Raw genomic sequence first — 22,452 nt, 5'->3', positions numbered from 1 at the left:
AAATTTCATCTTTTTTTCCCTTTTTCTTTTTTTGCTGGCTTCACCTTCCTCAACCCCCTGCCACTAAAGCCGATCCTGTTCTGTTCCATTTTAGAAGAGTTACCATTCTGATGAACAGACAGATGGACCAAATCCCAACCCCCTTTACACAATTCCTTTCCAACATTCCTTACATTGGAAAAAAATAAAAAATACGCCTGATTTAATTATTTTTGTCTAAACACGGCACCACCGGCCAATCCTACAAAAATAAAAGCTGATTTCTATATGTTTATACTTAGCAAGTGCCTAGAACCTAACTGACTTTAGCATATGAAAAAGTCAAGGTCCAACATGGACAGTACAGGGGTGGGAGACCACCAGAACTCCTACACTAAAACTGCGAAGTCAAAAGAAGGCTGTGTGAGAAGTAGAAAGGAATAGTTTAATTATTACTTCTGTTATTATGGTAAAATCACTGAAGCCTCAGAACCCTCTACACCAGTGTTTCTCAACCTTGGCATCTTTAAGATGTGTTGACTTCAACTCCCAGAATTCCCCAGCCAGGCTCAGGGATTCTCCAGCTAGCTGAGGAATTCTGGGAGTTGAAGTCCACACATCTTAAAGTTGCCAAGGTTGAGAAACACTGCTCTGCATATTACAATAATCCAAACAAGAAGGAATGAGGGCATGTGTGACTGTAACCAGTGACTCCCATTCAGGAGAGGCCACAGCTGAGCAAAAAGCCTTTTGAGCCACAGCCTCCACTTGCTCTTCCAGCAAGAGCCATGACCCCAGGAAGATCTCCAGATTATAGGCCTGATGTAGCTTTGGAACATTTTCCTCAATAAATCAATAAACAACTATAACATTTTTGACTTGTTTACTTAGGCTCTCTTTATCTAGCTTTAGGACTCATGTGGAGAACAGATCATGTTTTTGGTCATAATTATGCAGAAATATTGAAATTTTGAAAGGGTTCAACAAACTTTTAAGCACCACTGTAAACAGATGCAAAACTTCAATATAGTTAAAGATCTGAAACAATGGAAATTCCAATAGAAAAAAAAAATACTTTGAATATTATACTCTGAGAGAATTGGTATTACCATTAGTACATTACTCCAGTTATGATTGCCAAAACGAACAACTCCTTTCCCCTGAAATGCTGGAAGTGCAATGAAAACAACAGATTATTCTCCTATATTTGGTGGCAATGCTGTAAAGCCCAACAGTGTTAGAAAACCATTCATTGCAAAGTGCAACAAATTTTGCAAGTCTTAATTCCATTCCATCCTGAGATATTCTTATTAGGATTTACTAAACTGTATTTTCTCAAAACATACAGAACCAAAACTGTATAGGTCGACAGCTGCAAGGATTATATTAACTTTCTATTGGAAAAGATCTTTGATTCTGCTATGGAAGAATGGTTAACTACACTGTGGGAATTTGCTTCTATTTCCAGAATGATGGTATACTTAAAAAGTAAATCTGATATAAAATTCAAGCTTATTTGGAAACCATTTTTAGAGTATAATTCTACACATGGAATTCTGCCACATCTATAATTTGGGTTTTAGATTTTATATTTTAATTTGACATATAGCCTTTATATTATCTTCAGCAGTGTTTCTCAACTTCAGCAACTTTAAGAGGTGTGGACTCCACCTCCCAGAATTCCCCAGCCAGAATTCTGGGAGTTGAAGTCCACACCTCTTAAAGTTGCTGAGGTTGAGAAATACTGATCTATAGTTATTCTCTTACTGCATTATTCATTATCTATAATTTGTCTTTTCTCCTTCAATTTTCTATTGTGTTAGCCAAATACTTCTAAAGCTCAGAGACATGTTTTGACTGGAAATTGTGTATGAAATGTTTCACAGTACTTTAAATTTTTAATTGTATATTAGAATACATTACCCATGTGGTATTTTAGATTTGTTTGGTTACCTGAGGTTTTTTTGGCTATCTGTCCCCATTTTATTGCTGATTTTTTTTTTGTAAATTATCTCTACATCTCTTCATCTATATTCTTTTAAACTTGTATCTGTACTGTATTAGTATTATATTCTTTCTTTTCTCCTTGAAGATTATATTACCTAGCTTGTAAGAGTAATTAAATAAAATGGAGGAAAAAAGGAAAGTGAACTACTATATCCCTAAAGGACAACACCCCACCAAACCACATCTCATCTGCTTTAGGTAAGAACCCAATGTAGCCTCTAAAATGTAGCCTCCAAAATGACTTGGGACAATCTCATGGTTGTCATGGTAGCTATGAAATCCTAAGCCCAAACTTATTTCCAGCTTTATTTGACTTCCCATCTCTACTTCCAATTGTCCCTTCTGCATATTCCTTTGAGGTTATATTGTGGAGATAAGTTGAAGGGAATTGTGGGAAGAGAAATAGCCTGCACGGTAGACTTTTAATTTGAAGCAACGTCTAAAGCAGTGATTCCACTTCAGCTCCCTGTTCTTAATACAGATAAGAACATAATTGTCATGAGTACTGATGGCGAGCAAGAGGGGGCCTCTATCCAGGGGGGAAAACACATGCGTAGTACTGAGGAATTAAGCAGCCATTCAAAGAGACACAGATCAGACCCGCCTTAACTTTTGGGGTTTATCTGTTTGGGTTTTCCCACGCTTCTTCAGTTTGTTAGGATTTTCAGTCTTATGTAGCAGTAATAAACACTAGAGACCTACTCCTTGTCTCAGCGTGATTCCTGACTGTTAGACAATAATGACAATTTAGAAATGCAAATTATTTTTTCTTCTACAATCCTCACAACTGGGCTGTAGATTAAAATACTAAATACAATTGTTGCAACTCTGGTTTGAGGTCTGAGCAAGGGACAGAAACCTCATTGGTCACTCCTGAAAATAACATCCAATGGGACCTGGAGTACCACCCTGCTAATCCTGTTAGATTGGCTGTCGATAGCACAGAGCTTCAATAGTATCCTTCTGACCCACCTGCAACCGTTGGGATTGAAGGAACTGTCTTACAGCAATTCTATTCCTCCCTAAGCAATGTTGATATTGATGAAGAAAGTTCATGGCCCTAGTCACTCCAGTGATGGGTTGAGCCAGGGCATGGCCTATCCCTAGTTTATTTAACATTTATATGAAGTCTCTAGCAGAAATCATCTGTTGGTCAAGGTTAAGATTATCATCACTATGCTATAAATCTCTACCCTGGGCCAAAAAAAGAGATTAAATAGATGTCCTGACCTGGTGTCTGGAGGCCGTCAGTGACCTGATGGATCAAAACAGGCTGAAGTTGAATTCCTTGCAAGACAGAGTGGCTGTTTGTTCAGAAATCTTCTGGTGCCTGAGAAGCTCCAAATTTGGCTCTGTATGAGGTTGCATTTACCCTGAAGGAGCAGGTCCATAACTTAGGACTCCGGTAGAACTTCTGTTTTGCTTAAATATTGCTTCTTTGGTTTTGACTTAACAAGTATGAAGCCAGCCATTGTGTTCATAATCAGTGGTTTATACCGTATATAAAACTAGCCAGTTGAGTTTAATTCAGTAAACCCTATTTAAACAAACTATGACTGTGTAGTGTACAAGTCAGGTCTATAATTAGAATAGAAAGGCATGCTCAGTACAAAATAACCATCTGTCATTTATTCCTACTTTTTTATGTACTCCATTTATCAGTAAAAACAATTTTGCGATAAAGTGCTAAATGGTTAGACATTCGAACAACTTCATGAGTCAAGTGTATAATATCAATAACGCTATATGATTTGAGTATTTTTAAATTTTATAACTGATCGGGTTTTTTTTAATGCATAGAGAGCCATTCTGGAGGACAGAAAGAACTAATCGGCTACCATAATAAAGCTGTCTCCTACAACAATTACTCTTATTTTCAACAGTAGGAACTGGGCATAAGACATAACAGAAAAAAAATCCTCTTATTAAAGCACCTTCAGCTCTCCCTTATAAAAAATGTGATCAATAATGCTTTGTCTACACATTTAATGTCCTGAGGCTCCTATATTTAATTATACTGTTTCGGATCTCCAATTTTACTGAGAAAATAGAGCCTTTGCTCTACATGAAAAATTACCAAGTAAAAAGTTTACTGAACTGAAGCAGTTGAGCTTGACTTTTCTAATGTAATGGTATGCGGGAATGACCTTGGGAGGCAGGAAGATCTGCATGTGGCAGGCTGAGGCAAATTCTGACCCAGCCCCTGTGGTAGTTGCAGCATGGCATTCTGTAAATTGGTTACTTGTTCATCCACTTGCTGCTGGTGTTGCAACAACGCTGCAGCTAGGTGCTTGGTGGATAGAGGTGCCCCCTGGGAATCAGAACCCATTACTAAAACTCCAGTTGAGATCTTCTGCCTCTCTTAGGAAGAAAATAAGAGTCTTGTGAGATTGATGTTAGCCCTTTGAGGTAGTACAAACAAGAAGTAACTGTGAGTACTAACTCTATCGTTATTGTAAGGTTACATTAAGAAAATCTTGTAGGACCGGAAGTATTTCTCCCATCCTCTCCTTTTACTCTCTGGAAAACTAGGAAGGGTTCCTTCTGAAATGCTTCCCCCTCCTCTCCTTCTGGGGACTGAGATATCTTTTACATAACAGTTGTCCAGTCTGTAGTTCTTCCTCCTGTCTCCCAAGGTCATTCTCACATACCATTACATCTAGTGAAACTTTAGCTAAAAGAGCCACAAAACAGAGTAAGGCTACAAAAACTGTAACACAGTCACATAACATGTATTTATTTATATGATTGGATTTGCATGATACAGTAAACCATGCCATGTTCAAACAACCATAAGTGGCAGGTTTTGCACATTATGCTAAAACAAAATAAATTGCATTGTATCTTAGCATGATGTGCAACCCACTCAGTATGTTGGCTTTGTGTGGTAAACTAAGCAATTCATCTAGAAATATAGTTGTGGTAGTTTACTACTTTACTAATCTACCTAGCTCAATATGTCTTGTCCAACCAGATAACCTCCACATATGTTTAGGAATGGCAGTTTCAATACATAATGAGGGGATACATGAGAAAGACTGATTCTACATAGTTTATGGAAGATTCCTGAAATACAATCTGCTTGAAATCCAGGGACTGTCTTAAACAAAACAAAAAACAAAACAAAACAAAACAAAACCCCTTCTAAATAAGTCTTTCCCACCTCCAAATTCAGCAACAAAAACAGCACTTTGAAACTTGCACATTGGTTACTTTTGTGATGTCACAATCTCTTCAGCCTGAATGTTCAATGTAAATATATAATGCTGATACAAAAACATATACAGGTAATCCTCACTTAACAACCATTTGTTTAGTGACAGTTCAGACTTACAACGGTGTTGAAAAAAAAATTACAACCAATTCTCACACTTATGGCCATTGCAGCGTCCCCGCGGTCACATGATCACAATTTGGGCACTTGGTAACTGGTTCACATTTATGACCGTCAAAGCATCTCATGGTCACAAGATCGCTATTTTCGATCTTCCCGGCCAGCTTCTGGCAAGCAAAAACAATGGGGAACTGCATGATTTGCTAAATGACCACATGGTTTGCTTAATGCCCACGGTGACTCACTTAATGACCGCCACAAAACCGGTCATAAAATCGGGTCAGGTTCACTTAATAACTGCTTCACTTAGCAACTGAAATTCTGGTCTCAGTTGTGGTTATTAAGCGAGGACTACCTCTATGAAGAGTAAAAAGAACATATTGAACTACATACTTAGTACAAGGGAAAGCACTAGCAAGATGGCAAAAGTTGTATATTCAACACAACCAGAAGGGAAACTGAATCAGACTACAGAGGAAAGCTGGACCAAAATGACACAGATTTCTTTGGGTATTAATTCCTGTAGGTTTGAGACACACGCAGAGCAGTTTTCACAGCCAGGCTGTAGTGCCTGCACTGAAAGGGATGAATCCTCCACTAGTTTTTCCTGTTACGCAGTAGTAATATGGTGGAAATCAAGCAATGGCAAACATTAAAAATGAAACTAAGGAACATCCTAATTTACTTCAATAAAACTTACGTTATTCTTCCAAAACATAAAACTTATTGAGAGGAAGCAAACATTTTAATTCATTCAGCCAAGTAAAAAGTATTGAATCGCCTTGCTGCCAAAACCAATAAATCAAAATTTGAAACAATGTTACTCCAAGCACTGACCTTGAAAACAAATGTACTAGAAAATACAGTATTCCACCTCTCAATCCAAGCAACAAATCAAAAATAATACAAACAAAGGTTTTCTCAGCAGGGTCCGTTCTACTTCTCAACATGCTCTCTCTATTTCAAATGTTTTTATACCAGCCTTCATCAAAACAGATTTCAGGATGGTGTAACAGAGGAGGACACAGGCTTACAGGAACTAATCAGAGCCAAATACAAAATGCCAGGGGAGAGTAGAAGATTCCCTACTATGCCCCATGACCCAAATGTTATATATTTCTGATGCATGAAACTTTCTCTGAAAGTACGTCTGGGAAAAAAAAATCACTGTTAGGCCCAAAAGGTAAAAACTGGTATGTGACTTTTATCACACAACCATTCTATGAGGAGGGGATTTATAATTACTTTTTATCATTTAACACCAGGCATGAAATATGAGCCACTCTAGGACACACACACACACAATTTTTCTTAAAACTTTTAAAAAAGAAAATACAAACAAATACAAACTAATATACAGTAAGAAAGAAAAAAAGAAAGAAATCAAAGAGAAAGCTAAAAGTGCAAGAAAAGAAAAAAAAGAAAAATAGAAAAGACATTAAAAAGATACAAAGTGGCTTCTGATATTCTTCACAGCAGTTATAGTACAATTGTATTTTAACCTCTCTATTTACAACTTTATGGAGATAGAGATAGATAGAGGTATTTTATTAAAACCTAGGATAGTAATGACCTCAACTGCATTTAAAGCACCATTTAGTTATATAGTTATATACAGTGATCACTAAAAACTCTTTCCCATGAAGAATCTTACACAAGGCTGATAAATTTTTACAGCTAAATCAATTTAATGGAATGTGAAAGGAATTATTACTGCAGAAGTCATAAGGAGAAAAACAGAGCTCTAAAAATAAATGTGTGCAGAGCAGTCCACACATTGAATAAGGCACAAGTCACCTTGCTAAAAAAATGAAATCAATTCATATTAATATGGCAAAGACATTAAACCACAAAATTGGAGTATAGACAAGTATACAAAGCTGTTTAGATAAACAAGACTTACTGTTATCACAGTTATTTTATTGCTGAGTATATAAGTAGTAATAGGGAAACTACAGACACCTCTACACAAGATCTCTGCAGTGGTTTGAGATCAGCTCCAGGGTTTCTTGTTCTCATGAGATCAGTAAAGCAAGAGAGCGAAGTCAATTTATTACATGCTTCATGTAACATACATACATATATGAAACCACAGGAAATTTAGTCTTTCCTCTGCAACTGTAGAGTTTCTGGCCAGTCTGGTCCCTGAGTCTTGCCTTACCCCATCCCTAATACCCCCTGGTGGAAACTCTTACCACATCCTGTTTCCTGGTTCCTTTCTCTTCCCCTGATATTCTTCTCTATGTTTCAGGGCCACAAAGACAATTGCAGGTCAGCGTCACACTGGCTTTCAATGGATTGGAAACAGTGATGTAGCAGTGATCACAAACAGTCTTTACATACCGTATGGAAGATTCCACTTTCAATCCACAGCATCTGTGGATATGTCCTTTTTAATTGCTTATTTGCACGCTATAACATGCTTTTCTCCACACACCCACAGGTCTCCCTGCATTTCTATGTTATGAGCTTCCTTCCTTTCTTACTTTATTTCTCAGCTTATTGCTCTTTCCACATTCCTATTAGTTTTTGTGTTTTGCTTGCTGCATCTGCTAGTGTCCCTTAAAGAAGTGGTGTTAGTGATACAGCCCAAGAAAGTATGTATTTGGATTAAAGAGGTGTCAAACAGGGTGCAACCTTGTCCCCCACCCCCCACCATCACCTCCTTAAAAGCATTATTTTCCTGGGTCTGCATCTAGAGTGTGATCCCAGGAAAAGGTGCAGTAAGGAAGCCCAGACAGATCTAGCCACCATGCCCATGCCCTCACTGAAACATCTTTGCTGCTTTGGATTTATAGATTTACCATGACAAGCAGAAAACTCAGGAAAAAAAATTCTGAAGAATATGTTACCAGAGCCGTTTCTGTCAGTGTCTCATTTATGAATCATATATTAAGGACATACAAACACATCAAATGATCCTTATGCAATGTTAGAATAACTCAATAATTCTTTTTAACATTGTCAGTAACACCAAGGAGAAAAGAAGTACTGAGAACAACTTTCTATTAATTTATCGTTTGAAGCTATGCTGGAGCGCCCCCTTTTGATTCACTGCTCTCATTGCTGTGTCTTTTAGCTTTATGTTCCATTGCATCATTTTTTCTGCTTAAGCCAGGTAATATTAACACAAAATTACAGTAGAATTCACAAGTTGATACAATCCCTATTAATTTAAATAATTAAAGTAAGAAGACTTCATACAGAATGCACACATCATATTTAGAAATAAAGTATCAAAGGTCCTATAGGCTGACAAAAATGGAAAGTTGCAAATTCTACCATGTATTGAAAGAATCAAATTGACAGAAGTTAAATAATTTAGATCAAGTGGTTTCTCTGCTCATCTAAATCCCAAACTGTTGCACTATTTGTCATTGAAATACTACAAATCCAAATAAAAGCATGGACTTAAGGGAATTAAGGAAAAAATCTATGAGATAACCATCTCTAGTCTTTGTGCTAAAACATCACTTATCACTCACACTAGCTTTTTCCTTATTTAAAGCATAAATTTAGTATTATGCTCAGTGGCAAATTCAGATAGCTGAACATCTTTTTGTTTTTTAAATGCTTTCCATCAGGCTTCACAACTCATTATGGGTTCTGCAACATTACCTAGTACACTCATACCCAACTGGATGCCCTACTTACAATCAGGTAAACATTTTAACAAAATACACTACTGTACAGTTATATAGGTCTAAAGGAAAAACTCTGCAGATAGAAGGGCATGGACTATAAAATACTAAAATACTATAGAAGAACAACTACAGAACTGAGAAACTGCAAGAGGAAACAGAAAAGACAAAAGAACAGCCATCAAAAGAGACAAATCAGCTGTTCAAATAGACTAATGAAAGTGAAGGCACCAAAACTATGCCAATACAACAACCCTAGATGATTGTAAATTCAGTTGCTTTACCAGTTTCAGTTTCTGGTGAGCATGATGGGCATCCAGTCTTTCAGAGCTAGAGAGTGGGTTGGAGAATGATCTCTGGAGCCATTTGAAAGCTTAGGCTCTTTCCTTCATTTAAATCAAAGTAAAGACAGAGTCATGGTGATCACAAATACTGGTTGTGCAATGCAAGTGAATTAGCATTTTAAAAACTTAGTGCCAAGTAGAACAAACTGAATAGAAGATTAACAATGCAGCTGCCAGTCTGTGGCATCACCTTGTCTAGGGCAAGGCTTCTAGGTGGGCCAAAATCAGGTCAGGAATTCATGAACCTCACAGCAAAACCAGAAGACAGTAGATAATCCAAAATGCAGGTTTGATATTCAAGGAGTTATGACAGCACCTAGCATAGAGTTCCAAAGCAGAGCTTATGATCACTCTAAGTTTTGCAAGTTTGGATATCAACTGCAAAGGTAAATCAAGAAATACACTAGCTGTGTCCACTTGACTCCCTGTTGCATGATTAATTTTAATGTTAATTAATTAAAATGCCTGGGGTGGGAGGGAGGGTGGGGTGGGAGGGAGAATAGTCACTCCTGGGGATGGCTAGCTCCCTAGAATGGCCCTGTTTTGCTTGCGAGTTTATAGAGAACTTATAGAGAACTTTATATAGAGAGAATATTTAGCCATCTGGTTTCCATCATATTTATATTTTATTATGTATTATATTTATTCTATAGTTTTATATTGCATTGTTTTAATTGTGTCTTATTGTAAACCACCCAGAGTCCTTCCTTGGGGGGAGATGGGCGGTGATAAATTTATTTGATTAATTAATTAATTAAATTTAGCCAAGATTTTCTCAATTAAACTGATTTTCTAGGTTCTGCTGACACATTGGTCTATAATCTAACCATGCAGATTTGGTTGACACAACTTAGTAGGCTAAAATATAATGTGCTAACTTGTGATCGCTTGTCTCTTATAAACACAATGATTATTTTTTCCTTTTGTTGTTTAGAATCAAGACTTATTAACTGAGAGCTATTGGGACCATTCTTATGCTGTCAATCATTAAGTCCTCCAGAAGAAACTTTCTCACAATAAGGCTCAACTCCCAAGTAAGCCCTTTTTCAAGAGAAGACCTTTTCTTCAAATGTGCATGTCTCTTTAAGCTTGAGCCCACAGACACTTGTGTCTCTTGAGCTTTGGACTTGTTTTTCAAACTTGGGTCTGATTATTTAGCCTCTTTTACTTCCGAACAAGAAGTGGTCCCCGGAACCCCATGGTTTTATTCCCAACATATCAAACTTCTGTAGCAAAATAGCCAAATTTCAGGAGTATTATTTTTCTCTTTCTCTTGCACCAACTCCATCCCCAAAAGAAGTGGGAATGCAAGTGGAAGGAAAGCCTCTACCATTGTGATCCTAACACACACACCCGATGCTTAAAAAACAGGATGAAATCTTATCACCAAAATTTGGCAGTATGAGGGAGGGGCAGTCGGACATATTTATGGTAGAAACTGATGAAAGCACCAGAGGCCTTCTGCTTTCTTTCTCACCCTAAAAACCTTTAAAAGCACAGCAGACTGGAAAAAAAATGTTTAGCTCTGCACCCTCTGGCGATGTTACCATGTCACCCAGACGTTTGCTGTGGACAGGTTACTTTGTAGGTCATGTTTTCTAGTGGTAGAAATATTTTTCGGAATATGAATGATATCGTAAAATAAAACATTACTTTGAATTTTCATTTCATTTTCATTTACACAATGCTATTAACAAAATTGCAATATTTTAAACAAAAAATCAGCAGATGTAACTACACAGTTTAAAAATCATTACATGCTTTTTAAACTTTACTTTGATAGTAATAAAACTCTCCATAGAGAGCTCAATCATTGGGCAAGATAAACATGAGGCTGACGGCTCTGGCTGCATTACAAGAAGCCATTTAGTTCGAAAGAAGAACAATTCTAAAATTTTCCCATGGAAAGAAATAGTCAGAAGAATCCAAAACATGTGAAAAGAAAAACCTGTAACAGCCAACAAAAAAAGCAGCAGCTAACTACATTACCTAATTAGTGCTATAATTTGAAACAGCAAACATACAAAGCAGGCTATCTGCCACTGGTGCCATGCAAATCTTTGCCTCTCCCCCTTCCAGCTAGGATAGGATATAGAATACAGGATAGTGGCAGAACCCTTTCAATTCCATCAAACCTAAAATTCATACTAATGAGAGATGGCAGCAGTAACAGCTACAAGCTGATGCTTTTCAAACCAGGTTGACAGAGGACGCTTAATATCCCAGAAAACATCTGTGTTTTAAATATAGCAGTTTGGGATGGCTGATATTTGAGAAATATAACCTGATAACCTGAAATGCCCTTCTGGGGCCATTTGCTATGCTATTGTTAAACTGATAAAAAGAACTGTAATATTTTACTGTAATAACATTATTTTTTTTACTATGCATACTTATACTGCGGATAAGATGACACTCAAACTTTTAAACAAAATGCTATGAAAAATGTACCACCTGCAGGTAAGCTGACCCACATTTTCCATGGTATTTTGGTTAAAAATTCGAGGGCCTGCTTATCCACAGATGGGCTTATCCACAAGTATATATGGGAAATACAGGTACTTTAATAAAAGTATTACCATATATACTTGTGGATAAAGCCAAGCTGATTTTGGGGGTGCATTTTGGCACAGAAAATTCTTGGTTTATCCACAAGTAAATGATTTTGTTCAACAGCTAGCACCATATTTATTAGTAGGCTGTTGCTACATAAAAAGTTCATTCACAGAGTTTTCTCCTAGACCAACTAGATCTGTGGGTCCAAGCGTGACAAGCTGTGGCTGAAGAATCTCCTCCTAAAACAAGGAAGTTCTTCTCGCCTAGCAGAAACAACCAAATTTACATGAACTGTCACCTTTATTGACAATATCTTTTAAATAGTGTTCTCTAGATTGAGTTCCTAAGCATGCTTGTCCCTGCCTTTAACCAAATAATAACAATAATATTCAAATAATAATAATAATAAAGCACTTACTCTTCATTGTCCCCTCATCTTCCTCATCATTTATGACCATTGTTCCTAATCGTGATTCTAAAGTGTCATTGTATTCTATCATGGTATTGATATCATCGCTCATTCCGCAAGCAGCTCTGATTGTACCAGTCTCTTGTCCCCTTGCTCGAACCATGGTCCTAGCATCAGGTTCATCTTCTTCCTACATTGAGAGACAAGAAATACTTCTAACTTAACTAAGACATCCCCAGATGTCTAGAATCATTTAAGGCATCAGTAGTTCTCCAATAGCCATTCAAACAGAGGTGTATTGTTTCCAAATACACTTCTAACTCATCAAATAGTAACATATTTTGTTTTTTGTTTTCTTTTGGCCACAAATGGATAGCAAAATATTCCTTGAGATTTATTCTGCTATTGGAAGGAAAGACAAGAGGATGACCACCAGAAAGGTGGATGAAATTACAGAGGCAATGAGTACACCATTGGAAGACCTGAAGGACCATGCTGGAGAGAAACATCTGTAACACAGCAACCGTATATCTGCTGAACTGGCTCCAATACACCCAAATGACCCACAGACGAAAAGCTAGGATGGCCAAAACAAAAAAGAGCGGCAAGCTTATAATGAGAGGGCAGCAAATGCTTTTTGTTGTTTCTGACCTCTTCATTAGAGGAATTAACAAAGATCAGTAAGAAGACAGCCTGCTTAGAAAATAAAACAGAAGAAAAAAGCAAACTTAGTTAGAAGATGATTTAACTCCTGGAGTAGATAATATAACTAATAGACTGCTCACAGTTCAAAGCAGGTGTCAGAGGCCTTGCCTTCTTGAGAGTGGCAACAATGCAACTAATCCAGTTTATTTGTTTATTAGATTATACCCCACCATTCCTTTAGGAGCTCAAGGCAGCATACAAAGTGCTCCTTCCTCATTTGCCTTATGGGGTAGGGCCTGGGCTTTCTAGAGTTTTGCTGGAACCTGTCAATATCTCATCACCCCCAATACACACAAAAGCCTTGGAGGGCTCAGTGATCATCTACCATCCACAGAGCAGATGGTCCTGCTATTCCTCCTCCTCATAGGACAGAGAGGAAAAAGGTGAATGCTGAGGCCAGCAGTAAAGACTGCAGCAAGTTCATCTTGCAGTTGGTTGATGCTTCACCTCCAAAGAGGTGTTTGGTTTTTTTTTTTAAGGAAGGAAACTGAAAACATTTAAGAAATTAATTACAGTGTTGTTTTTAACTTTCAATTTATGCTATATGCTGCTTGGAACTGGCTGGAACAGAGCAGTGTGGAAATATCAGTAAAAACAAATGAATATTAAACAATAGTCACCTAAAATAGTATGGAAAAAAAATTATAATGCTGCTACAGAAAGTTTAATGGCGTTTGTACTCACTGAATTTTCTTCATCATCGTGATACATGTCACGCTGTTGAGCTTGCTGAATTTTTAGTTTAATATCCATTGCCTCGTTAATCATATCTCGCAGGATGAAAACTCCTTTGGCATTTTTTACAAATGGGTGCTAGAAAACAGATATTAAAAATTATTTTTTTTTAAAAAGTTAAATGCAGTAAAAATATCAGAACCCAATTAATACGACTCCAGAGATAATGCTGGAAGCAAATCAATCTAACTTTAATGCAAGGCCGAGTCAGTCTTGTTCAACTTGTGTAATTTATACAGGAAATGAAAATCTGATGTGCTATTCTAAATACTTTGATAGCCTAGAACAGAGAGGGCCAATCTGCAGGATTCAGCCAAACACAAGCTCCCAAACACAAGCAAAATTCAGTGGCATGATTTTTCAAATTTTGGTAAAATGAAATTAAAAGCCAAAAAAGCAAAGCTTCTCATTCCCCACCCCCCACCCCAATCAAAAGCATAGAAGCAAGTTCTACTTTGTTAAGTTCCCAAAACATATGAGTGGAGGGAAGAGCTCCATATTTCCTTCCATTCCAGCAGAGCAGATACCAACCTGAAGCAACTGCGTAGCAGTGGCCCTTTGTTCTGGACACTTCACAAGACACTGTTTTACAAAATCTGTAAATTCGTCTGACCACAGTTCTGGCTTTCGAAATGTTGGTGGTGGATTTGTCGGAATCATGAAAATTGCCTGCAAATAACAAAATTGGTTTCTGCCCTCTCTCATGTTATAAAAATACATAAGCAAAAAGTAGATACACATGAAAAATGCTTACAAGAGCCTAAAGGATCAAAGCTTCCTTACCATTTTTCTGTAGGACAAGAGTGGGGCAACCAGTTGCCCACAACCCCATACGGCTATTTTTTTCTGAGTCACTCAAAGCCACCTCTCATCACAACTACTGAAAACTGATGGCACAATTTTCTGCCATATTGATGTTGGAAACAGATGAAAACTATAGTATTAATCCTGAAGTAGGTGTCCCACAAACAAAGTACTAAACTTCCTGAAGAAACCAAACCCTGCCTGTGCGTGGTGTGGGTCAACACATATTGTCATCCTTAGCCTCCCAGAAAATGTTAAAGGATAGCAATAGGAGAACACAAAGCTGAAGCTGGACATTACAGTAGCCTTCCCCAATATATCAGATGGAATGGCACCCCAACCTTTTTGAATGGCTCAGATTGGAAAAGCTGTCCTAGTGGTCTTTATCCTCCATTCAGTTTAATTAGCAACAGCACTGCAATGTTTTCAGCATGGGCTACTTTATATATTTGCATCCAAAATAACTTATCTTTGAAATTTACTGAATCCAACGTCCTGCTTAAATTGGGATGAAAATGGTAAACATTTTATTCCCTAACAGCTAACAGAAGCACATAGATGTACCACTTATACAGGCAGTCCTTGCTTAATTATGGTAATTGGGACCAGCAACTCTGTCACAAGTGACACAGTCATAAAGCGCAACATCACGTGACCACGCCAACCTATGACAGCAGTTACAGCAATCCCAGTTGCCATCATTAGGCGAATCCCACATGGTTGTAGTGTCCTGCAGTCACATGACTGCCATTTGCGACCTCCTGCCAGTTTCCCCATTACCTTTGCTTGTCGGAAGCTGGCAGTGAAAGTCGCAAGTGGCGATCACTTGGCCGCAGGATACTGCAACGTTGTAATTGCAAGCCAGTTGCTGAGCACCCGAATCATGATCATGTGACCATTAGGACGCTGCAGTAGCCACAACTACGAGGACCTGTTGTAAGCCTCTCTCGTTCAGCGCTGTTGTAACTTTGAACAGTCGCTGAATGAATGGTCAATCAATGAGGACTACCTGTACTGATGATCACAGAGGAACAGAACCAGAGACTCCAGGCAGGCCTTAAAAGCTTTTGAGTATGGTCCCTATAGCCATTCTAAAAGTGGACAGTAAACAGTAATTTTTAACACGATGGGAAAAGTTATTAAGCATATGGGGAACAGACATATTTTATTAATCACATTCAGTTTCCTCACCATGCACATGGAACTTTATTAAACTGGTGCTTACAGACTACATCTAGCAAGTAGGATTAATCAAACAAAAGCTAATGAGAACTAGGGTTCAACTTTACTAGTGCATTAAAGCTACAATTATCCCTTTTTCTTGGACTAGTTACCCAGCATTTACCCTCATTGGATGAATATCAGCATATGGAGGTTTTCCTTCAGCCATTTCAATAGCAGTGATACCCAGAGACCAGATGTCTGCCAGACAATTGTATCCAATTTCTTGGATCACTTCAGGTGCCATCCAGAATGGAGTTCCTATCACAGTGTTTCTTTTTGCCATAGTATCCTATGAAGGGAAGCAAATTTTAAGGAAGTTAGCTATTTGAAAGGAATGTGAATTAACTAACAGAAAACCTGCTAAAAACATCTCCTGATCAGGTGTTCAGCAGGATTAAAAGCATTTCAGAGATACTATAAGCTATACTATAACTACATAATGATAGATACTATAAGCTATATTAAACATCCCTGAGCCAGTTTGGTGTAGGGGTGAAGGTGCTGGCCTAGAAACCAGTTCTAGGCCTCCTAGAAACCAGTTCTAGGCCTCCCTTAAGCATGAAAGCCGGCTGGGTGACTTTGGGCCAGTCGCTCTCTCTCAACCTAACCCACTTCACAGGGCTGGTGTTGCAGGGAAAATAGGTGGCAGGAATATTAGGTATGTTTGTCGCCATAAGTTACACACACACACACACACACAAAAGTGAGGTAAATATATAAGAATAATATCCCACCTCCTAGAATTTTCAAAATATTTAATAGTAGAGATGAGCAAAACATTCTGTACAGCAGTGTTTCTCAACTTTGGGAACTTTAAGATGTATGGACTTCAACTCCCAGAATTCCCCAGCCAGCCAGCTGTACAGAACAGCTTAGTTCAGGTTGACCATGCCTGCATTGAAACGTACAGTATAGCTTTGTTCCAGGAAGGAGGAGGAGAGGCAAAAAACAAGCCAAGGACATTGGTGGCTAAGAGAGGAACGAGGCAGAAAGATCAGGAGATGAAAGGGCCAGTGGGATATGCCCTCCTGAGACTTCAGAAAGGGTGCTAGGAAGATCAGGTAAAGGATGCTGGGTAGTTCAGGAAGGGGGCTGGCAAGCTGATATGGCATTTTGTGCTGGATATGAGTGTTGCTCCCAACCCAGCATTGCAACAGAGGGGAGAGTGAGAAGAAAAATGCTGGGAAGATTAGGGATGGGCAAACTGGTGGGATATGCTAGATTGGGAGCAATGCACATCAGCCTTGTCTTACTCAACCTGTCTGGTTTTTGTTTCATCCAAAACCAAAACAACCGAGGCATTCTGGATTTCAATTCTTCTAAACTATGCCTGACCTGAAAAAGTTAGCAAAACCTCCAGAATCTGATGGTTTGTTCTGGGTTGAAAACAGTTTTTCCCACTTTGTGCACACCTGAGTCAACAGAAATGGTTTCAAATGAAAATAGATATTTCTAAAAATCCAGAGCTTACAATCTTAGAAAATCAGTTTATTTATACCAGCTAGTAGTTCTTAGGTGACCATTTCATTATTATAAAGTTTGCATCCAGAAAAAGAAAACTGTATACTCTTGCTTGGTTTATATAGTATATCACATTAAACTATAAAGTTTATTTGGGTACTGGCATTCTGTGATGTACGCATTTAGTCATTATGGTTTGTAAGCCATTGTTAATAGTTTACTATGCTCTCAACTGTGGCTTGTTAAACAAACTAAGTCTTTGCACAATATATGAAAAGGTGCATAAGCAATTTCTACACTTACAGTAAGCTGGCCGGCTACCCCAAAATCTGCAAGTTTAGCGTGGCCTTCTGTATTGAGTAATATGTTGCCAGCTTTGATGTCACGGTGTATTTTCCTCATGAAATGTAGGTATTCCAGTCCTTTCAGTGTTGATTGTATTATTGTAGCAATTTCGTCTTCCATCAACTGTAGAAGGAAACTTACTAAATGAGCAAATAGTTATTACTAACTGTTAAGACCCTAACTGTCACTTAAAATACGTATCTTCTATTAGGACAAGGGATGGAGAATGCTACAGGAGGCTGTTGCGACTTATTCATCTCCAGCATTAGTTATACAGAATAATTTTCAGTGGAACATAGACAAAATGTTCAATTTATGCACTTTCGCATCTTTTATCACTCAATAAATCAGGCTAAACTCTATAAAGTTCATCACTACTGCTAAAACTTTTATCCAAAAAACCCTCAAGCATTTATTCAGATCCTGAAGCAGCACATACCGTTTTATTTCGTAGTCGAATTATATCAGACACAGATCCGGCACCGCAATATTCCATTACTATCCAGAGGTCCGTGTTCTTAAAATAGCTGCCATAATATTTGACTACATGAGGACTAAGGAAGACAGAATGTATTACTGAATTGACTCAAGTGCACATTTTGCAAAAAAGCCAGCTAAGAATCAGCCTAAAATCCTAGGATTTGGGGAATGTTAGGATCTTAAGTAAAATCATAAACTCATAAAAAGGAAATTCCTTTCCCTGGTCTTTCAGTTGTGCATTTCCACTCCTATTTCAAAAGAGTGCATTTTTGCATGAGGCAACTCATGAAAGTAGAAGAGTTTGATTTAGCTGGCTTGCTCTGAGGACTGAGGCTGGAAAGGCAAAAATCAAGGAGCTGCAGACCTGTCAAGACCATGATGTAAACATGGGGCAGGAACCTTCCACATTCCATTCTGGGAAAAGAGCATAAAAGGTGCTTATACTATGAAAGGGCAGGAGTAGAAGACCTAGGATTTAAACCTTGGGTGTTCATTTGACTGTCTCTTTCTCTCACGCATACTTACCCCAGGCACAGCTACAGCAACTGTGTAGCTATGACTTATTAATTTGCAATAAGTTTTATTTAATGGTGTTAAGTCTTTGAAACCTCTGCTGTTATCTAGCTATTGACTAGTGGAATGACAGTTGAGTATCTGAAGAGTATCATTATCAAATCAAGCTGTGCTTTTGTGAAGTCCAGCACTTGCAATGGCTGCCCAATATTTAATAGGGAATATAGTACTCAAAGGAAATAAAATAATTCAATAGGAATCAAAGTAGTGGGAAACATTATCAAAGTTGAAAATTTATATGACTGTGGCACTGGTTACATTAGCAACAGCATTTCAAAACTTATTCCTCTAGGAATATTTTAGTTTCTTATAATAGTATATTTAACAGAGAATATTGTGCAAGATATATTTGCATTGTTTCCAGAACTCTCTATATGTTATCTTATTAACATTTAAAACATTTCTTTAAACAATGATACATGGTGAAAACATTCACCTAACAAAGAGGTTCCCCTGCTGTATTGTTCTTTAGAAATTCTTCCATTGTTTCAAAACATTAGTGACAATAAGTGAATGGTTCATGGATGTTTTACACATTCTTACAGTGGGAACGGTGAGTCCACCTGCCCCCCCACCCCCAATTCTTGCTTCCTCTGTACACTCCTGAAAATCTGCTGTAAAGCATTTGGGATGGGGGGAATTCTTGTAAGAAGGTTAGACAAAGGCAAGGAAAAATGTATTTCCTCAGTTCTTTCACTGGATCTCAATCTCTTCAGCAAATGGAATAATCTGTTATCAGCCAAGTGGGACAGCTTCACAGTTTTAATATATTTCAGACTGCTATGTTTACTCATTATTAATCTATTATAAATGCAAATGCATAATTAAACTAGGCAAACTAATTTCAGCACCATTTGATTTTTCTCTAAAATTAGACGTATTTTTAAAAAACATTTTCTGAAATTTGGAGTATTTACAAATATTCCAATAATTTTTCAATAAATCATTTCCATGTAAAAGTCCTGAACACAACAGTTAAAGCTCATTAACCATTTATTTTTTTTAAATTACTGTAGTTCAAGAAGATTGTGGGAAATTAACACAGCTCTACTATTTACAAAATTCAAAACAACCCAATGAGACCAGACTATATAAAGTAGATTAATATAGCCAAGTTAATAGAAACATCTGGTGAGCTTTTTGAATACAGACTTTCTTGATAGAGATTTAGCAGGACGGGAATGAAATAACTAAAGGGTATCATCGTTCAGAAGCAATAGAAAGGGAGGACACATTTAATTGTGTATTAAAAATATCCACATCTGCACAGATATCCAGGGTAATGACCTAGGCCATGCCGTTGAGAGCATCTTTACTAAAACAAATAGAAGAAATAAAAGCAACATAGCTGCTGATGTCTTTCTATCGTTCTTGGAAATTCTAGGAAATTCCTGACAACTTTCTCCTTTAGAGGGAAGAGGTAGGAGAAGAGAATACACTACACCTGTCTTGATCCTAACCAATTCAAAAGATTTGGTAGATGAAACGAAAGCCATGGAAACTTTGGGGGACGTTACAAGGAGTTTCTGGTATCAAGGGGAAACAAAGTTGAGTGTAACTGAGTATTATCTTGGACTTCAGATTTAATAAACTCAGATCAATGAAAAGTGGATCCCACAATAGGAAAAGCTAACAGAGAAAAGTGCTCAAAACAGATGGAAAAGTCTTAAGAAATAGAATACTAAAATCACAATCATGAATAATTCCAGCAGGAGATAAAGGAAAATAGCAGAACCACTTAATATGGCAGCACAAAAAGCTTAGCAAAAATTTTAAAAGGACACATATAGAATTAGGAATGAGGGATAGGATACAAAGGAATAGCATATACAGGTAGCCTAAATTTGCAGGTGCATCAGGAAAGTGAAAGCTCAAATGAGCCAGTCAGTGAAGGATGCCAAGAATGACAAAAAGAGCTTCTTTGGGTATGGGAAAAAGGAAGAAAAAAAACACGTAACAGCTATTCAATGAAAATGGCAAAATGCTACAAGTTAACAAAGAAAAAGCAAAACTATATAATTCCTATTTTGATTCATCTCCTAGAGAAACCTAGAGAATGGGTGATAGTCCATTCAGACAACTGTAGGAGCGTAAAATGGAATTCTGAATGCTACAGACTATTTCATCTGAAATTTTTAACTGGGAACATTCTACAGCAGATTATAAAGAGTTTGATCTGTAAGTACCTTAAAACAGTGCAATGGTTTGTCCAAAATAAATCTTGCCAGACTAAACTTATCTAGTAATTTCAATAGTAGATTGTGAAATGCTATAGACATAATGTATCTTAACTTCATATGTAAAGAGAACAAATCACTAGCTAGAGAAATAGGATGAAAATAACAGAACGAAATTTAAGAGAGACAAATGCAAAGTTCTTCCATTGTGAAATAAATCAAAGGTACAGGTATAGGTCCCCCTGGTAACAGCACACACAAGGTCTTGGACTTGTAGTTGATCACCAGATAACTATGACCCAGCAGAGTGAGATAGCTGCCAAAAAACAAATGCAATGTTAAGCTAAATCAACAGGAATCTAATTTATAAATCACAGGAAGTAATAGTTCCACTATATGTTGCATTGGTCAGACCTCCCTTTAAGTACTGTATGTAGTTCTTGGCTCCACATTTCAAGAAACATCAGAGGCAGAAAAGGAAAATAAGGAGAGTTTTATTAGAAGATACTACGGGAACTGGTTATGTTTAGCTGTGAGAAAAGTCAAGTTGTGAGGGAGATATGATAACACTTCTAAAGTATATGAAGTTTGCTAGTTACTATATTAAAAATATAGCAAAAATAAAATAAAGCTTTCCTTAGGTGAAAAAATGGTCTCCATTGTTTTCTACCATTTTGAAGCAACAAAGCACTGCAGGAATTCTATTTCTTCACTCTATCTCCATAGAAACATAGGGAGAAAAAGGACAAATCTGTCCTTTATTACACCCAGAACATAACAGAGAAACCATCTCTTTCCTCCCATCAAATTAGAGAGAAAAGTGACATAACCTCCCACATAATTTTTTTTAACAGAGTCATTTAGAAGAATAAGAAACAAGGGAACCCACACTAGTGAATGAAAATACTGAATGCTGATACTTACCTATCACACTGCTGCATTATTGATATCTCCTTAATAATCTCCTGCAAATCAGACTCAACAGGAACTTGCTTAATTGCAACAACTTGGCCTGTTTCTTTATGGATAGCTTTGAATACGCTGCCATAGGATCTGTAACAAGAAACCCAAACTTGAAACTCAGCAAGGGCAATAGTAGAAGCTTGATCATTGTGCTGGAATGCCTCATACCAAATGCTGAATCCTGAAAAATGCATCTTTCACTTCTTTCTCAGAAAGGAAGAATGTATTTCTTTTAAAAAAAAAAAAATGCAAGCACACATAAGGGTTTACCCATCAATTATAAAAGCACAAAGTGGCCAAGGGATGTCTTTCTGTTTTACATTAAAAATGACCCATATATACATCCTCAGCAATGTGAGATTTTCCTCCTATAAATTTATAGTCTGCAGCACTCCTGTACTGGTTATAGGAATATAAGAACATAAGCAGCGCCCTACTTGACTGGACCCTTGCCACTCTGGACCAGCAGTGTGTTCTCACACAGACTAGATGGTCAGGTGACCATTCAATACTGAGTAATCAAAAAGATTTGTCCAAGAAGAACTGCTAGGGTAGATCTTCACGTACACCTTTCTGTCACTGCAGACTTTCTTTGAATTACTCTGTAGGAACAGAAGCCTATGTTTGAAGATTGGGTGTTTAAGCACATTCTGCATTCCCCGTTGCATTTCTTGGAGTGATCTTCTAATAACACAATGTCATACAGCTCCATGAC

The 22,452-nt window shown here is 37.5% G+C and overlaps 1 protein-coding gene across 3 annotated transcripts in view; it reads right to left on the bottom strand.

The window, feature by feature from the left end:
• Positions 1–22,452, bottom strand: part of STK4 (serine/threonine kinase 4) — an 82,525-nt gene that overhangs the window by 42,882 nt on the left and 17,191 nt on the right. For all 3 annotated transcript variants that reach the window (XR_010067536.1, XM_063297141.1, XM_063297140.1), the window contains exons 3-9: positions 21,699–21,827; positions 17,984–18,098; positions 17,503–17,667; positions 15,860–16,027; positions 14,242–14,379; positions 13,660–13,788; positions 12,280–12,460 (exon numbers count right to left, since the gene is read on the bottom strand). Coding sequence is in view for 2 of the 3 variants with exons in the window: in XM_063297141.1 (XP_063153211.1) it covers positions 12,280–12,460; positions 13,660–13,788; positions 14,242–14,379; positions 15,860–16,027; positions 17,503–17,667; positions 17,984–18,098; positions 21,699–21,827 (1,025 nt within the window). In the remaining variant the exon portion in view is untranslated. The remainder of the gene's footprint in view (positions 1–12,279; positions 12,461–13,659; positions 13,789–14,241; positions 14,380–15,859; positions 16,028–17,502; positions 17,668–17,983; positions 18,099–21,698; positions 21,828–22,452) is intronic.

This window comes from Candoia aspera, chromosome 3 (genome assembly GCF_035149785.1).
Source record: "Candoia aspera isolate rCanAsp1 chromosome 3, rCanAsp1.hap2, whole genome shotgun sequence".
Taxonomy (NCBI): domain Eukaryota; kingdom Metazoa; phylum Chordata; class Lepidosauria; order Squamata; family Boidae; genus Candoia; species Candoia aspera.
Note: the sequence above shows the minus strand (reverse complement) of the source record. Positions and strands in the feature narration are given on the sequence as shown.